We start from the raw sequence: 17,049 nt of genomic DNA on the forward strand, positions 1-17,049 counted from the left end.
GAGGGAAGGGAGTGTAGATAGTCTCAGTCATCTCATTATCAAAAGGGAGGAGGTGTTGGGTGTCTTGCAAAGCATTAAGGTAGATAAGTCCTAATGGGATCTACCCCAGAATACTCAGAGAGGCAAGGGAAAAAATTGCTGGGGCCTTGACAGAAATCTTTGCATCCTGATTGGCTACAGGTGAGGTCCCAGAGGACTGGAGAATATCCAATGTTGTTCCTTTGTTTAAGAAGGGTAGCAAGGATAATCCAGGAAATTATAGGCCGGTGAGCCTTAAGTCAGTGGTAGGGAAATTATTAGAGAGGATTCTTCGGGACAGGATTTACTCCCATTTGGAAACAAACAAACTTATTAGCGAGAGGCAGCATGGTTTTGTGAAGGGGAGGTCGTGTCTCACTAATTTGATTGAGTTTTTTGAGGAAGTGACAAAGATGATGGATAAAGGAAGGGCAGTGTATGTTGTCTATTTGGACTTCAGTAAAGCCTTTGACAAGGTCCCTCATGGAAGACTGGTACAAAAGGTGAAGTCACATGGGATCAGAGGTGAGCTGGCAAGATGGATACATAACTGGCTCGGTCATAGAAGACAGAGGGTAGCAGTGGAACGGTGCTTTTCTGAATGGAGGGCTGTGACTAGTGGTGTTCCGTAGGGATCAGCGCTGGGACCTTTGCTGTTTGTAGTATATATAAATGATTTGGAGGAAAATGTAGCTGGTCTGATTAGTAAGTTTGCGGACAACACAAAGGTTGGTGGAGCTGCGGATAGTGATGAGGATTGTCAGAGGATACAGCAGGATATAGGTCGGTCGGAATCTTGGGCGGAGAAATGGCAGATGGAGTTTAATCCGGACAAATGTGAGGTAATGCATTTTGGAAGGTCTAATGCAGGTGGGAGGTGTACAGTAAATGGCAGAACCCTCAGGAGTATTGACAGGCAGAGAGATCTGGGCGTACAGGTCCACAGGTCACTGAAAGTGGCAACGCAGGTGGATAAGGTAGTCAAGAAGGCATACGACATGCTTGCCTTCATCGGTCGGGGCATAGAGTATAGAAATTGGCAGGTTATGCTGCAGCTGTACAGAACCTTAGTTAGGCCACACTGAGAATATTGCGTGCAATTCTGGTCGCCACACTACCAGAAGGACGTGGAGGCTTTGGAGAGGGTACAGAAGAGGTTTACCAGGATGTTGCCTGGTCTGGAGGGCATTAGCTATGAGGAGAGGTTGGATAAACTCGGATTGTTTTCATTGGAACGACGGAGGTGGAGGGGCGACATGATAGAGGTTTACAAAGTTATGAGCGGCATGGACAGAGTGGATAGTCAGAAGCTTTTTCCCAGGGTGGAAGAGTCAATTACTAGGGGACATAGGTTTAAGATGAGAGGGGCAAAATTTAGAGGGGATGTGCGAGGCAAGTTCTTTACACAGAGGGTGGTGAGTGCCTGGAACTTGCTGCCGGGGGAGGTGACGGAAGCAGGTACGATAGCGACATTTAAGAGGCATCTTGACAAATACATGAATAGGATGGGAATAGAGGGATACGGTCCCCGGAAGTGCAGAAGGTTTTAGTTTAGGCAGGCATCAAGATCGGCGCAGGCTTGGAGGACAAATGGCCTGTTCCTGTGCTGTCAAGTCGGCATGAGAGAGGAAGTGTTGGGTATTCTAAAAGGCATTAAGGTGGACAAGTCCCCAGGTCCGGATGGGATCTATCCCAGGTTACTGAGGGAAGCGAGAGAGGAAATAGCTGGGGCCTTAACAGATATCTTTGCAGCATCCTTAAACACAGGTGAGGTCCCGGAGGACTGGAGAATTGCTAATGTTGTCCCCTTGTTTAAGAAGGGTAGCAGGGATAATCCAGGTAATTATAAACCGGTGAGCCTGACGTCAGTGGTAGGGAAGCTGCTGGAGAAGATACTGAGGGATAGGATCTATTCCCATTTGGAAGAAAATGGGCTTATCAGTGATAGGCAACATGGTTTTGTGCAGGGAAGGTCAAACTTAATAGAATTCTTTGAGGAAGTGACAAAGTTGATTGATGAGGGAAGGGCTGTAGATGTCATATACATGGACTTCAGTAAGGCGTTTGATAAGGTTCTCCATGGTAGGCTGATGGAGAAAGTGAAGTCGCATGGGGTCCAGGGTGTACTAGCTAGATGGATAAAGAACTGGCTGGGCAACAGGAGACAGAGAGTAGCAGTGGAAGGGAGTTTCTCAAAATGGAGACGTGTGACCAGTGGTGTTCCACAGGGATCCGTGCTGGGACCACTGTTGTTTGTGATATACATAAATGATTTGGAGGAAAGTGTAGGTGGTCTGATTAGCAAGTTTGCAGACGACACTAAGATTGGTGGAGTAGCAGATAGTGAAGGGGACTGTCAGAGAATACAGCAGAATATAGATAGATTGGAGAGTTGGGCAGAGAAATGGCAGATGGAGTTCAATCAGGGCAAATGCGAGGTGGTGCATTTTGGAAGATCCAATTCAAGAGTGAACTATACAGTAAATGGAAAAGTCCTGGGGAAAATTGATGTACAGAGAGATTTGGGTGTTCAGGTCCATTGTTCCCTGAAGGTGGCAATGCAGGTCAATAGAGTGGTCAAGAAGGCATACGGCATGCTTTCCTTCATCAGACGGGGTATTGAGTACAAGGGTTGGCAGGTCATGTTACAGTTGTATAGGACTTTGGTTCGGCCACATTTGGAATACTGCGTGCAGTTCTGGTCGCCACATTACCAAAAGGATGTAGATGCTTTGGAGAGGGTGTAGAGGAGGTTCACCAGGATGTTGCCTGATATGGAGGGCGCTAGCTATGAAGAGAGGTCGAGTAGATTAGGATTATTTTCATTAGAAAGACGGAGGTTGAGGGGGGACCTGATTGAGGTGTACAAAATCATGATAGATATAGACAGGGTGGATAGCAAGAAGCTTTTTCCCCAGAGTGGGGGATTCAATTACTAGGGGTCACGAGTTCAAAGTGAGAGGGGAAAAGTTTAGGGGGGATATGCGTGGAAAGTTCTTTACGCAGAGGGTGGTGGGTGCCTGGAACGCGTTGCCAGCGGAGGTGGTAGACGCGGGCACGATAGCGTCTTTTAAGATGTATCTAGACAGATACATGAATGGGCAGGAAGCAAAGAGATACAGACCCTTAGAAAATAGGCGACATGTTTAGATAGAGGATCTGGATCGGCGCAGGCTTGGAGGGCCGAAGGGCCTGTTCCTGTGCTGTAATTTTATTTGTTCTTTGTTCTTGTCCTGTTCTTTGTACTTCTTCCAAAAGGTAGTGAGAGAGCTCTGTGATCAGCAGCCTGAAGGAAGAGAATGGTTCAGTAACATCTTCGCAGTCCGACAAACTAAGGATCAGCAAAACCTTTTATGCTGGGCTGTACGACGTGAAGCCCGCAGACAGCACGGCCTCCCAGTCCTTCCTGTCATCTATCACGGAGGTCTTAGATGACAGCATGAAGGAGAGACTGGACAAGCTGCTAACTCTGGACGAGCTGGCAAAGGCCGTCAAGTCCTTCGAGACGAGTAAAACTCCCGGAAGCGATGGTTTACCGGTTGAGTTGTATTCGGCCCTGTGGGACTGGGTTGGCCCGGGACTGCTGGAAGTATACGAGAGTATGCTTCTGGCGGGCGGCATGTCAGAATCCATGAGGAAAGGCATCACCCTCATCTGCAAGCGGAAGGGGGAGAGGGCAGAAATCAGAAATTGGCGGCCATCTCACTGCTTCTGTCCAAGGTCAGTCTGCTTTGGAGTTGGTCATTTACCCTGACCAGACCTGCACTGTACCTGGCAGGAAGGTCTCTGATCGTCTTGCGCTACTCAGGGATATGATCACCTATGTACGGGACAGGAGGGTGGACACGTGCCTTATCAGCCTGGACCAAGAGAAGGCTTTTGACAGGATATCACACACCTACATGATGAACGTGCTCTCCAAAATGGGGTTTGGGGAGGGAATCTACAATTGGATCAAACTGCTCTACACAAACATCAGTAGCGCAGTCTCAATCAATGGGTGGGAATCAGTAAGTTTCCTGATCCAATCTGGAGTCAGACAGGGTTGTCCTCTCTCCCCGGTCTTGCTTGTTTGCTGTATTGAACCCTTTGCTGAGTCTATTAGGAAGGATGCAGGCATAAGAGGGGTGAGAATCCCAGGCAGCAGAGGCACTTGAGTAAAAACCTCCTTGTACATGGACGACGTCACCATCTTCTGCTCGGATCCGCTGTCTGTGTGCAGACTGATGAGCATCTGCGACCAGTTCGAACTGGCCTCGGGAGCCAAAGTTAACCACGGCAAGAGCGAGGCCATGTTCTTTGGAAACTGGGCTGACCGATCCTTTGTCCCCTTCACCGTTCGGTCAGACTATCTGAAGGTGCTGGGAATATAGTTCGGAAGGGCTGGGTCATGCACCAAAACCTGGAAGAAGCGAGTAGCCATGGTACACCATAAACTGAGCATGTGGGAGCAACGATCTCTCTCCATTGTGGGCAAGAACCTGGTCATCAGGTGCGAGGCGCTCACATTGTTGCTGTATGTGGCACAGGTCTAGCCCATATCCCACTCCTGCACTGTGGCGGTCGCCCGAGCCATTTTCCGCTTCGTCTGGGGATCCAAAATGGACCGGGTCCAGAGGGACACGATGTTCAAACCTCTGGATAAGGGAAAAATGTACCCAACGTCACCCTCATCCTGATGACCACCTTTGTGTGCGGCTGCATCAAGCTGTGCGTAGACCTCCAGTACACAAACAATAAGTGTCACTATGTGCTGAGCTTCTATCTGTTCCCGGTGTTGCAAAGGATGGGCCTGGTCACATTGCCGCGGAACACTCCATCCAGTTGGACCGTGCCATTCCACCTATCCTTTGTGGGAAAGTTTCTGCAGGAAAACACCTTTGACCACCAATCCATCAGGCAGTGGTCTGCACGGAATGTCCCCAAGGCCCGACAGGAAAAGGAGATGGTGGATCCTGTCGGTTGGTTCCCCGAGCAGACTGCCAAAGTCATTTGGCAGAATGTCTCATCACCAAAGCTTTCAAACAAGCACCAAGATGTAGCTTGGCTGGTGGTGAGAAGAGCCCTCCCCGTCAGATCCTTCCTGCACACCCGGAGTCTCACTCCCTCCGCACAATGCCCTCGAGGTGGCTGTGGTGGGGAAGAGACAGTTGCCCACCTCCTTTTGGAATGTGTCTTTGCAAAGCAGGTGTGGAAAGAGATACAGTGGTTTTTGTCGAGGTTCATCCCAAGCAGCTCTGTAACACAAGAGCCTGTGCTCTACGGGCTGTTCCCAGGGATGCACACTGACATAAACATCAACTGCTGCTGGAGGACCATCAATTCGGTGAAAGACGCTCTTTGGTCTGCACGAAACTTGCTGGTCTTCCAGCACAAAGAGTTGTCCACGACCGAGTGTTGCAGACTGGCACATTCCAAGGTCCAGGACTATGTGCTGAGGGACACACTAAAGCTTGGGGCAGCTGCGGCAAAGGCTCAATGGGGAAAGACCACTGTGTAAGGTCCCCCCCGCCTACCAAGGTGATCTGAGGGGCTGGATCCATGGAAAACCGCTCGGGCTGTATCCAGAAAATATGGGTTTGTTACAAAATGTACATGGCATGTAAAATGAAATGGAGGGGTTGTGAGGCAACTCATTCCTGTATTGAAGGAAACTGATCTCCTTTTCATTCTTTGTATTGTTGACTTGGTGCTGTTTTGAACTGTTTTGTAATGTATTTTTTTACAGATTTTTATGAATAAAGTGTACTTTGGGGGGAAAAAAATTAAAGAAGTATTCCAAATTATTTTGGGTTGGGGGGAAATCTGCCATGTGGCTCTTCTCTGCACCAGCTCCAGTGCTTGAATGTCTTTCCTCTTTCAACGGGCAGCACTCAAGGTGCAGCCTGATCCCATGTATCAGCCATGACTCAGTGGGTGGTGCTCTCACCGAGCACCAATCCCAGGCTGACACACCAGTGCAGTACTGAGGGAGTGCTGCACTGTCAGAGAGAGATTGAACGGAGTCCCTGTCTGCCCTCTTATATAGATGTAAAAGATTCCATGTTACTACTTGATGGTCTTATGGTCACCATTACTGAGACAGGTTTTTAATTCCAGAATAATTTAATTAATTAAATTTATATTTACCAGCTGCTGTGGTCAGTTTTGAATTTAAGTCTACTGATTATTTGCTAGGCCATTAGAATACCAGCCTAGTAACTTAACCACTATGCTACCATGCCCCATAACAAACAGACCAATCTTTCTTTTTTCAGATAGCTGTTCACTTTGGTCATGTTCCTAACTCATACTCCACTGTACGCCTTTGTAGTTCAACACGACTGGTTTTGTTGATTTCTGCTCTGTATTGCTTGGACATGTTGAGCTTTTAGTCTCCTAAGCCTGGCTCTCTTTAGCCCTCATCAGCACCATTTACCGAGCATGTTTGTTACCCATTTTCCTTCCTTGTGCAATACTTTATACAGTCACTGACTCCAGCTGGGCACTGACTACATGCTAACTCTTGATCAAAGGTACAAGACTAATCAATGACTGTTGGCAGGATATTCAGCAGGGGAGAGGGGAAGGTAGGGAAAGATGGCAGTCTCCCCTGTCTTCACCCAATGGGACCCCAGGAGGTACAAGACCCATCATGTCTTCAGTCAATGGGACTGGGGAGGTACCTCTTGAAAAGGGACAGAAAATAATCAAAAAGGCTAAGTGAATGCTCACCTTTATTTCTAGAATTCCAGAATACAAGTCATGCTTCATGCAAAGCCCTGGTTAAAGACCACACCTGGAGAATTGTGAGCAGTTTAGATTTAGATTTAGAGATACAGCACTGAAACAGGCCCTTCGGCCCACCGAGTCTGTGCCGACCATCAATCTCCCATTTATACTAATCCTACACTAATCCCATATTCCTACCACATCCTCACCCGTCCCTATATTCCCCTACCACCTACCTATACTAGTGGCAATTTATAACGGCCAATTTACCTATCAACCTGCAAGTCTTTTGGCTGTGGAAGGAAACCGGAGCACCCGGAGGAAACCCACACAGACACAGGGAGAACTTGCAAACTCCACACAGGCAGTACCCAGAATTGAACCCAGGTCACTGGAGCTGTGAGGCTGCGGTGCTAACCACTGCGCCACTGTGCCACCCTAGACATCACACCTTAGGAAGAATATATTGGCCTTGGAGGGAGTGCAGTGTAGATTTACCAGAATGATAGCTGCGCTCTAAGTGTTAAATTAGGAGGAAAGATTACACAAACTCAGGTTGTATTCCCTGGAATTTTGAAGGTTAAAAGGTGATTTTATTGAATTCTTCAAACTGTTAATGGGCATAGAGAGAGAAAAACTATTTCTGCTGGTTATGGAGTCCAGGACTCGGGGGCATAGTCTAAAAATTAGAGTCCGACCTTTCAGGAGTTGAATTAGAAACACTTCTACACACAAATGGTGATGGAAGCTTGGAACTCTCTGCCACAAATGACAGTTGATGTTAGATCAATTGCTAATTTTAAATCGGAGATCGGTAAGAGTTTTGGTATCCAAAGATATGAAGGGACATGGGGCAAAGGCAGGGATATGGAGTTCCGTTGTCGATCAGCTGTGATCTCATTGAATGGCAGAACAGGCTCCCCGGCTAAGTGGCCTCTTCCTATGTCCCCACATTGCCCTCAGCCAATGGAGGCTGGGGGAGATGGAAGCCTCCTCCCCATTCCTCCCCCTCCAATGTCCTCAGCCAATGCCTATAGAGCAGTGGTGTCTATATTGGTAGAGATGTTGCATGTGGGGATGATTTTATTTGCTCCAAGCCCAGGGCACTGAAGCCGGTTTGAACAGGTCAAATCAGCGAGTGTGCGAAATACTGCGGGAGGTTTGGGAGACAGGTGATGGAATGGTCTAGAAATAGTCTCTCTCCTTCTTACTGCCTCCTGCCTCAGATCAACTGAGAGAGCCCAGGACAGGGAGCAAAACCCGAAACCTACCAGACCAGGTGAAGCCTTTAGCCATTGAGCTACCGGGGCAGCTCCAGCCCCTGAATATTGTTCCTCACCTTCCACTCTCAGACTCGTTAGTTTCGGTGTTTGAACATTTCCAATATTGAGCTCCACACGACACTGATAAGGACCACTGTCCGCCCGGATCAGCCGCTCCATCATTATTGAGACATCTTTGTTACTGAAGTTCCCCACGAATCTGAATCGATTCCCGCCGTCCTGCTGTATCACATTCTCACACAGCTCACTCTGTGAATGGCCTGGACCAGAATATGTACACTTAAAAATAACATTGTAATCCCATGAATCGCGGTTGTACCATATCACAGAGCCGGTGACCGTCTGATCAGGGTGTGGGTGGGTGAAAGTACACGGCAAGACAGCGGAACCTCCTTCCTCAACACTCACTATATCCGCAGTGCTCATTGTCCAACCATTACCCGAAACCTCTGTGGAGAGAGAGAGAGAGAGAATATTAAAACAGCACAGGGACAGAGAATACTGTTTCAAAATCAAACTGTGAGACAACATACTGTGTTCTGTAGTGATAACAGATGCATCAGATTTACGAGAATGGTTCATGATGAGAGACTTCAATCATGAGGATTGATTGGAGAAGCTGGGATTGTTCTCCTTAGAGAACAGAAGGTTGAGAGGAGATTTGATAGAAGTGTTCAAAATCATGAGGGGTCTGGACAGAGTAGATAGAGAGAAACTGTTCCCATTGGAGGAAGGGCCAAGAACCACTGGACATTGGGGATATGGTGGCACAGTGGTAATGTCACTGGGCTAGTAATTCAGAGGCCCAGGCCTAATGCCCTGGGGGCACAGGTTCAAATCCCACCATGGCAGCTGGTGGAATTTAAATTGATCTAATTAAAAATCGAGAATTGAAAGCTAGTCTCAGTAATGGTGCTATGAAGCTATCATCAATTGTCATAAAAACCCATCTGCTTCACTAATGTCCTTACCTGATCTGGTCTACATGTGACTGCAGACCCACAGCAATGTGGTTGACTCTTAACTACCCTCTGAAGTGACCTAGCAGGGCAATTAGGGATGGGCAACCAATGCTGACCTTGCCAGCAACACCCACATGCCATGAACAAATTTTTTAAAAATTGGCCAAAGAACCAAAGGTGACATGAGAAACAACTTTTTTTTATGCAGTAAGTGGTTCATATCTGAAATGCACTGCCTGAGAGTGTGGTGAAGGCAGATTCAATCGTATCTTTAAAGAAAATTGGATAATTATCTGAAGAATAAAGATTTGCAGGGCTATAGGGAAAAGGAGGGGAAGTGACACTAGCTCAGTAGCTCTGATAGAGAGTTTGTATGGACATGATGGGCCAAATGGCCTCTTTCTGTGCTGTAGCTATTCCATGATTCTACCATTATATCAGATTCAGATGCTATGGAGTGAGTTATAGACTCAAATATAATGGACGTTGTTACGACCAGGTAAGAAGAGGGTCTAGGGGTTCCCTCTCAGCCTTTTCCTTGTTTGACCGTTACAGAGTTTAATTTTTAAAACACCGTGTGTTTAACTCCCCCTCAGTGAATCCTTGTTCACTGCTCTCCAATCAACCAGACAGGTTTTCTTAGACTTAAACAAGAAAGGTGTAAGTTTATTAACATTAAAACTCTAATTCGGTTAAAACTACTACGAATACGCGTCTCGACCACACTAGCATGCCTACGTGATAAACACACATGCAGATAGAGACAGAAAAGGAGAAAGAATAAAGGGGAAAAGTTTGAGGCAATAGCTGGAGTTCATTTACTGTCCTTTGAGTTCGATGCAGTGTCTTTGATTGCAGTTAAATCTTGCTGTTTTGTTGGGGCCCAGTGCATGTTTTCAAACTTGATTTGATGTGGGAGTCTTCTCTCTTGAAGTTCAAGTGGCTTCAGTGGATTTGGAAATTCGTGAGAGAGAGAGAGAGCCAGTGAGAGAGATCTTCCTTCTCTTTTGTCTTCAAAGCAGTCTCTGTCTTTAAACTGTCCTGTGAGCACATTTCAAACCTCTAAGTTGGCCAGCAGGTTACTCAAGTGCCTAAGTTTTTTCAACAAACTCTCCTGCATTTCTATGGATTTTCCATCTTAGCAGACACCCTCAGTGGGGGGAGGGGGGTGGTGGGGAAGTGTGGATGGAATGCTGGCTTGTTACACATTTAATGTCTCGTGATCAAAATCCATTCGGGTTAATTGGATCAGGGAACAGTTCCATTGTCTCTCCAGGCTCTTAGAATACAAATGTTTCCAGCCACTGCTGATCTCTTTAAACAAGTCATCTTTTCAGTCCAGCAGCAGTTTAAAATTAATGTTCATATTTTGAAATTAATATGCCTCATTTTTGGCAGGTGGGGTCTTCATGACATCTCCACACCCGGAGAAGAGCAAGTACAGGAAAACACACATGCATCTCTGTCATTCATTCTCATTCATTCAGAAATCCTAAAAATTGTTACAGCCTGTCTTTTCTTGGTAGCAGTGCTGCTTTAAACTGCCCTTTTTGGCATCCCAATAAACATTTGATTTTTGGGGAACTTTTTCAGTTTGCACATTTCCAAGACTGCCTAGGCTGCCTTTGTTCCCGTTGAGGTCTGTAGGGGAAGGGTAAGATTTCATTAGCCCTAAATTGGAATTCTGCTCAGAAGAGTCAGTAGTGGATGGATCTATTCTGAACTCTCTTTCAGTGATTTGATGAGTTATGCAAGGGCTTTTCACCTTAGGGGATGGTTGGTTCCCTTTTCTCTTGACTGTGGGGGAGAATTCCTTGCTACTCTTCCCTTTTTTCTCTGGGACACTCCTGCTTACAGGTATTTGTCCAGATTCTACTGCACTGCCCTAAGGCACTTTGACTAGGTGAGGCATCAGCCTCACAATTTCTCTGCCCTCTTGAGGACTTTCTTTGTCTCTGCAGGTTTCTGTAAATGCTGTGAGCAACTCTGGTGGGGTGCTTCTGGTGTCTGCATTTACATAGGAGGATGTGGGGTCTAATGTTTCAAACATTTCGGGGTTGGCTGACTGGGCAGTAGGGGTTTTCATCTGGGATTCTCTCCAGATCTCCTTTAACCTGCCCTCTTTGTCCCTTTTTCTCCTTTCCTCTCTAACTTGTTGCCAGCCTTGTGCCTGTCTGTGCCCTTTTGTTCTCAGCAGGGCTCCCTTACACTTCACCAGCCCTCTGCTGGAGGGTCATCCAAACACCAATACAGGACTTAGGGGTGCAGATTTCACTGTAGCTTGGGGTTTCCCTTCAACCCGGCACATGTTGCAACTCCTACAGTACTCCACCACAGCTTTGTGGAGTTTTGGCCAGTCAAATTGCTGTCTTTTGTTTTTCGTATACCGACATGTAAAGCCACTGTAATCTCATGGGCTATTCTTACTATTTTTCTCCAGTAGCTCTGCAGCACCACTAACTGGTGAACCACTGACCACTCCCTACCCTCAGGTCTGTGAGGAGAACTCCACGTTCTCACCAGTACCTCATTCTTTAAATAGTAGCAGTCAGGGACTCCCTCTGCTTCAATTTCAGACTGGGCAGCCTGTGTTCACTCTCTCAATACTGGGTTGGCTCACTGAGCTTCAGCTAGGAAAAATCCATTTAATTCATTCCCTGGGTCTTCTAACTTTCCAAAGAAAGTCTCGGACAGACAGACCTAGTCATTTGTCTGCAGTGCTAATTCAGTCTCCTCTGAGGGAGCTGGTTTGATCCCGGCCTGATCCACTACACAATCAGGGGAAATGCAGGGGTCCATCTCCTGCCACTGCCCCGTCTCTCTGACCTCCTGCAGTCTTTTTTTCACTACTGGCCAGATCATTACCTCGGAGCAGGTCAACCCCATCCACAGGCAAACTAGGGGCAATCCCTACAGTCATCGGTCCCGAAACTAGATCACACTCCAAGTGCATTCGGTGTACAGGTACAGGCTTACACTGCCTGCCAATACCATTCATCACCATTCAGGTATTTCCTGCACTCTCTGGGGGAAAGGTCAGGCCTTTTCCCAGTAAAAGGGAGCTAGTGGCCCCTGTATCCCTAAGGATTGCTATGGGCTTGCTTGTCCCACTCAAGGGGTATGGGGTTACTCTCCCTTCAGACACAAAATCCTGATAACCTTCAGGAATCCTCTTAAATTTTCCTGCACCTACAGCAGCCAAGTTTCCGTTCTAGCAACATCATGTTGCCATGTGTCTATCTGTGCCCTCAGCTTATCGACTTTCTTTGCTATACTCCTTGCATTTAAATAAATACCCTTTTAACACTGCCAAATTCCTGTGCTGCACACTTTTTAATCTTTGCTTCTTCTGTCTTTCAGTCACTCCTAATTTTCTGCCTCCTGTTCCCTGCCTTAAAATTGTCCTATCTAAGACTGCGCTCTGGTTCCCATCCCCTGCCAAACTAGTTTAAACCATCCCCAATAGCACTAGCAAACGTTCCTGCAAGGATATTTGTTCCAGTCCTGTTCAGGTGTAGACCATCCGGCTTGTACAGGTCCCACCTTCCCCAGAACCGATCCCAATGCCCCAGAAATCTGAAGCCCTCCCTCCTGCACCATCTCTCCAGCCACGCATTCATCTGGTGTATTTTCCTATTTCTATAATCACTAGCACCTGGCCTTGGGAGTAATCTGGAGATTACTACCTTTGAGGTCCTGCTTGCTAATCTCTTTCCTAACTCCCTAAACTCAGCCTGCAGGACCTCATCCCTCTTTCTTCCTATATCGGTGGTACCAATGGGGACCACAACCTCTGGCTGTGCACCCTCCAGAATGCCCGGTAGCCGCTCTGTGATATCTATGACCCTTGCATCAGGGAGGCAACATACTATCCTGGAATCAAGTCTGCGACCACAGAAATGCCTATCTGTTCCCCTAACTACAGAATCCCCTATCACTATTGCTCTCTTGTCCTTTTTCCTCCCTCCCTGCACAGCTGAGCCACCCATGGTGCTCTGATCATGACTCTCGCTGTGCTCTCCAGAAGATACCAGGACTAAGAGGTTCTCTCTGGCTATGGCTACTCTAAGACCACTCATCAAACCTGTGAAGAAACATAGGGAGAAGTTCATTTGTTACCAGTCAGTCCGCGATGTGAAGATTGTGCCTGAGAGATTAGTAACAGAATTCGCAGGAGGTTTAAAGGTCAGGTTCTTCTTCCACACATTGGTCTTGTTGCTGCCATAACCAAACACATGCTGTCTTCAGGATAATATCCCCAATATTAAGGAACTGGAATGAAGATTGACCAGACATACTGTGCTGAGATCGATCACCAAGGATCTCCTCCAAAATGTGCAGTGTAATTGTGGAGAGGGCAGCCCGGCTTGCAATGAAAATCACCAATCCCAAGGCCAGGTTACACAGCAGAGGAAATGAATAATGTCTTCACAAAGCTACAAAGTTCTTGAATAAAAGTTTAAAATACAGAAATAAGGAGAGGCTATAATTATCAGGAAAGACTGAACAGGCTGGGGCTCTTCCCTCTAGAAAAGAGAAGGCTGAAGGATGACCTGATACAGTTCTTTAAAAATATGAAGGGGTCCCATAGGGTAGACGTACAGGAGATGTGAAGGAACCTGAAACCACGGACCAGAAATATAGTCAGCAACAAATCTTCTTTCCTCAGACAGTGGTTAGAATGTGGAACCTAATACATGGAGTGGAAATGCTGATAGGGTGAAGTGAAAATGGGTGGGAAGAGACTCATGTGGAGTATAAACACTGGCAAAGACCATAAAATAAATAGAAACTACTGGACAGAGGGCAGAAGAGATTAACAACAGAGATGTCACAGAATAACAGGCAAAGGGAGTGTTAATAGTTGTGGTAAAAGACAAAGCATTAGTCCAGAGAGAGTGTTAATGGCAGAATAATGAAGAGCTCTGTCCAAAAGGAAAACATGAAAGGCAGGTTTAAGACAGGCACATGGTTAAAAAATATGACACAAATTTTTAAAAAAATGAAAATGTCAGTCATGCTCTGAAATTGTTGAACTCAATGGGCTGGATTTTACAGCCCCCCCCCCCCACCCCAACATCGGGGGTCATTGCAGGTGTGGGGACAGGGGTGCCGGAAAATGCCTCCAGCAGAGGCCCGCCATGGGCCTCGGTGTGGGAAATTCCGGACCGATATTGCAGGTGGCGGCGAGGCTTCAAGGTGGCCTCCCCACCGCTCAGCGACGGGACCTAAATCTAAATATATTAATTTGGTAAAATTAATGAAGTCATTATGTACCCGCTCCCACCGTCTGTCCCGGTGCCAGATTGGAGACGGCAGCTGGCACTCCTGCACGGTCGGATCTCCGTCCGGTGATGTATGGCGGCGCACTGGTGGGGAGGGGGGAGCAGGTAATTTTCTCAGTGCGGGAGGGAGGGTAAAACTAATGTCATTGGTCTGGGGGTGATGGGAAGGCGTAAAGTTTATGAACTTTTGGGGGGGTAAGGTCAAGAGCACAGGGTTTTGGAGCGGGGGAGGAGGGCAGCTAATGCATTTTAAGATGATGGCGGGGGTGGGAGAGGATCAGGGTAACTTTCACTAATTTTTACAGTCATTGTTCTTTAAATATTTAAATTACATGGAAGCCCTTTAAAAGTGGCGGCTGCACCTGCGCAAGATGCCATTGCTGAGGACGGACCGCCCGTACCTTCCACGTCATCGGAGGCGGTCCGCCCCGGCCATTTAAATGAGCTGCCACGTTTAATATCACGGCGGCTCTGTGATGAGTGACCCGCGCAGGCTGACCGCCTTAGTTTACATCTGTCGCCTCTCTCGGCAGTGGACATGTAAAATTCAGCCCGATGCTGAGTCCAGAAGGCTGCAGAGTGCCTAATCGGAAGATGAGGTGGTGTTCCTCAAGGACAGAAATGTGGACATGAGAACAGGATGGTGAATTTTTTTTTTCCCCAAAATATACTTTATTCATAAAAATCTGTAAAAAAAAACGCATGACAAAACAGTTCAAAATAGCACCAGGTTGACATTCCAAAAAGTGCAAAGGAAATCAGTTTTCTTCAATACAGGAGTGAGGCAGCTGGGATCGAGCAAGTCCCTCGAGGAGTATAGGGGATGTAGGACTACACTTAAGAAGGAAATTAGGAGGGCAAAAAGGGGCCATGAGATTTCCCTGGCAGATAAGATAAAGGAGAATCCTAAAAGATTCTATAAGCATATTAAGAGTAAAAGGGTAGCTAGGGAGTGAGTAGGTCCCCTTAAGGATCAGTGTGGCAATCTATGTGTGGAGCCACGGGAAATGGGCGAGGTCTTAAATGAATATTTCTCATCCGTATTTAACGTGGAGAAGGTCATGGAAGCCAGTGAGTTCAAGGGAGGGAACACCGATATCCTGGAGCATATCAACATTACAAAAGAAGTGTTGGAGGTCTTGAAGCGCATTAAGGTGGATAAATCCCCAGGGCCTGACCAGGTGTATCCTAGGATGCTATGGGAAGCAAGGGAGGAGATTGCTGGGGCCCTGGCAGAGATTTTTGTATCATCGTTAGCCACGGGTGAGGTACCAGAAGACTGGAGGATAGCTAATGTTGTGCCTTTATCTAAGAAGGGCAGCAGGGATAAGCCAGGGAACTACAGGCCGGTACATCAGTGGTGGGAAAGTTATTGAAGGGATTCTGAGAGACAGGATTTCTATGCATCTGTAAAGGCGTGGGCTGATTAGGGATAGTCAGCATGGCTTTGTGCGTGGGAAATCATGTCTCACGAATTTGATTGAGTTTTTCGAGGAGGTGACCAAGAGGATTGACGAGGGCAGGACGATGGACATTGTCTACATGGACTTTAGCAAGGCCTTTTACAAAGTCCAGCGTGGTAGGCTGGTCCAGATGGTTCAAACACATGGGATCCAGGGTGAGCTAGCAAATTGGATACAAAATTGGCTTGGTGATAGGAGGCAGAGGGCGGAAATGGAGGATTGTTTTTCAGATTGGAGGCCGGTGACTAGTAGTGTGCCGCAGGGATCGGTGCTGGGCCCTCTGTTGTTTGTCATATATATTAGTGACTTGGATATGAATGTAAGGGGCATGATTAGTAAGTTTGCAGATGACACCAAAATTGGTGGTATAGCGGACAGTGAAGAGGGTTGTCTAAGGTTACAATAGGATATAGATCAACTGGGAGAGTGGGCAAGGGATTGGCAAATGGAATTTAATGCAGACAAGTGTGAAGTGATGCATTTTGGGAAGTTAAACCAGAGCAGGACATATACAGTGAATGGCAGGGCCCTGGGGAGTGTTGTTGAGCAGAGAGACCTTGGGGTGCAAGTACATAGTTCCCTGAAAGTGGCAACACAGGTAGACAGGGTGGTGAAGAAGGCATATGGTATGCTTGCCTTCATTGGCCGAGGCATTGAGTACAAGAGTTGGGACGTCATGTTACAGTTGTACATAACGTTGGTTAGGCCGCATTTGGAGTACTGTGTGCAGTTCTGGTCGCCGCACTGCAGGAAAGATGTGATTAAGCTAGAGAGGGTGCAGAAAAGATTGACAAGGATGTTGCCTGGTTTGGAGGGCTTGAGTTATAAAGAGAGATTGGATAGGCTGGGTCTGTTTTCCCTTGGAGCGAAGGAGGCTGAGAGGGGACACGATAGAGATATATAAAACTATGAGAGGCATAGATAGGGTAGATAGCCAGAGTCTGTTTCCCATGGTAGGGATGACTAAAACTAGAGGGCATAGATTTAAGGTGAGAGGGAGGAGGTTTAAAGGGGATCAAAGGGGTAAATTTTTCACACAAAGAATAGTGGGTATCTGGAATGAGCTGCCTGAGGAGGTGGTGGAGGCAGGAACAGTAGCGACATTTAAGAGGCATCTGGACAGGTACTTGAATGAACAAGGCATAGAGGGATATGGAATTAATGCAGGCATGTGGGATTAGTATAGATAAGTATTATGGTCGGCACGGACGCGGTGGGCCGAAGGGCCTGTTTCTATGCTGTACGACTCTATGACTCTTTGACAACCCTTCCATTCCATTTTACATGCCATGTACATTTTACAGCAAACCCACATTTGGTGTATACA

The 17,049-nt window shown here is 47.0% G+C and overlaps 1 protein-coding gene and 1 pseudogene across 8 annotated transcripts in view; one reads left to right on the plus strand and one right to left on the minus strand.

The window, feature by feature from the left end:
- The window catches only part of LOC137368898 (uncharacterized), a 140,136-nt gene that overhangs the window by 116,053 nt on the left and 7,034 nt on the right, over nucleotides 1-17,049 (minus strand). For all 8 annotated transcript variants that reach the window (XM_068029154.1, XM_068029159.1, XM_068029158.1 and 5 more), the window contains exon 2: nucleotides 8,069-8,461. In XM_068029154.1, coding sequence (XP_067885255.1) covers nucleotides 8,069-8,461 — 393 coding nt within the window. The remainder of the gene's footprint in view (nucleotides 1-8,068; nucleotides 8,462-17,049) is intronic.
- LOC137368619 (large ribosomal subunit protein eL32-like) lies at nucleotides 13,031-13,397 on the plus strand (annotated as a pseudogene).

Source organism: Heterodontus francisci, chromosome 4, assembly GCF_036365525.1.
Source record: "Heterodontus francisci isolate sHetFra1 chromosome 4, sHetFra1.hap1, whole genome shotgun sequence".
Taxonomy (NCBI): Eukaryota; Metazoa; Chordata; class Chondrichthyes; order Heterodontiformes; family Heterodontidae; genus Heterodontus; species Heterodontus francisci.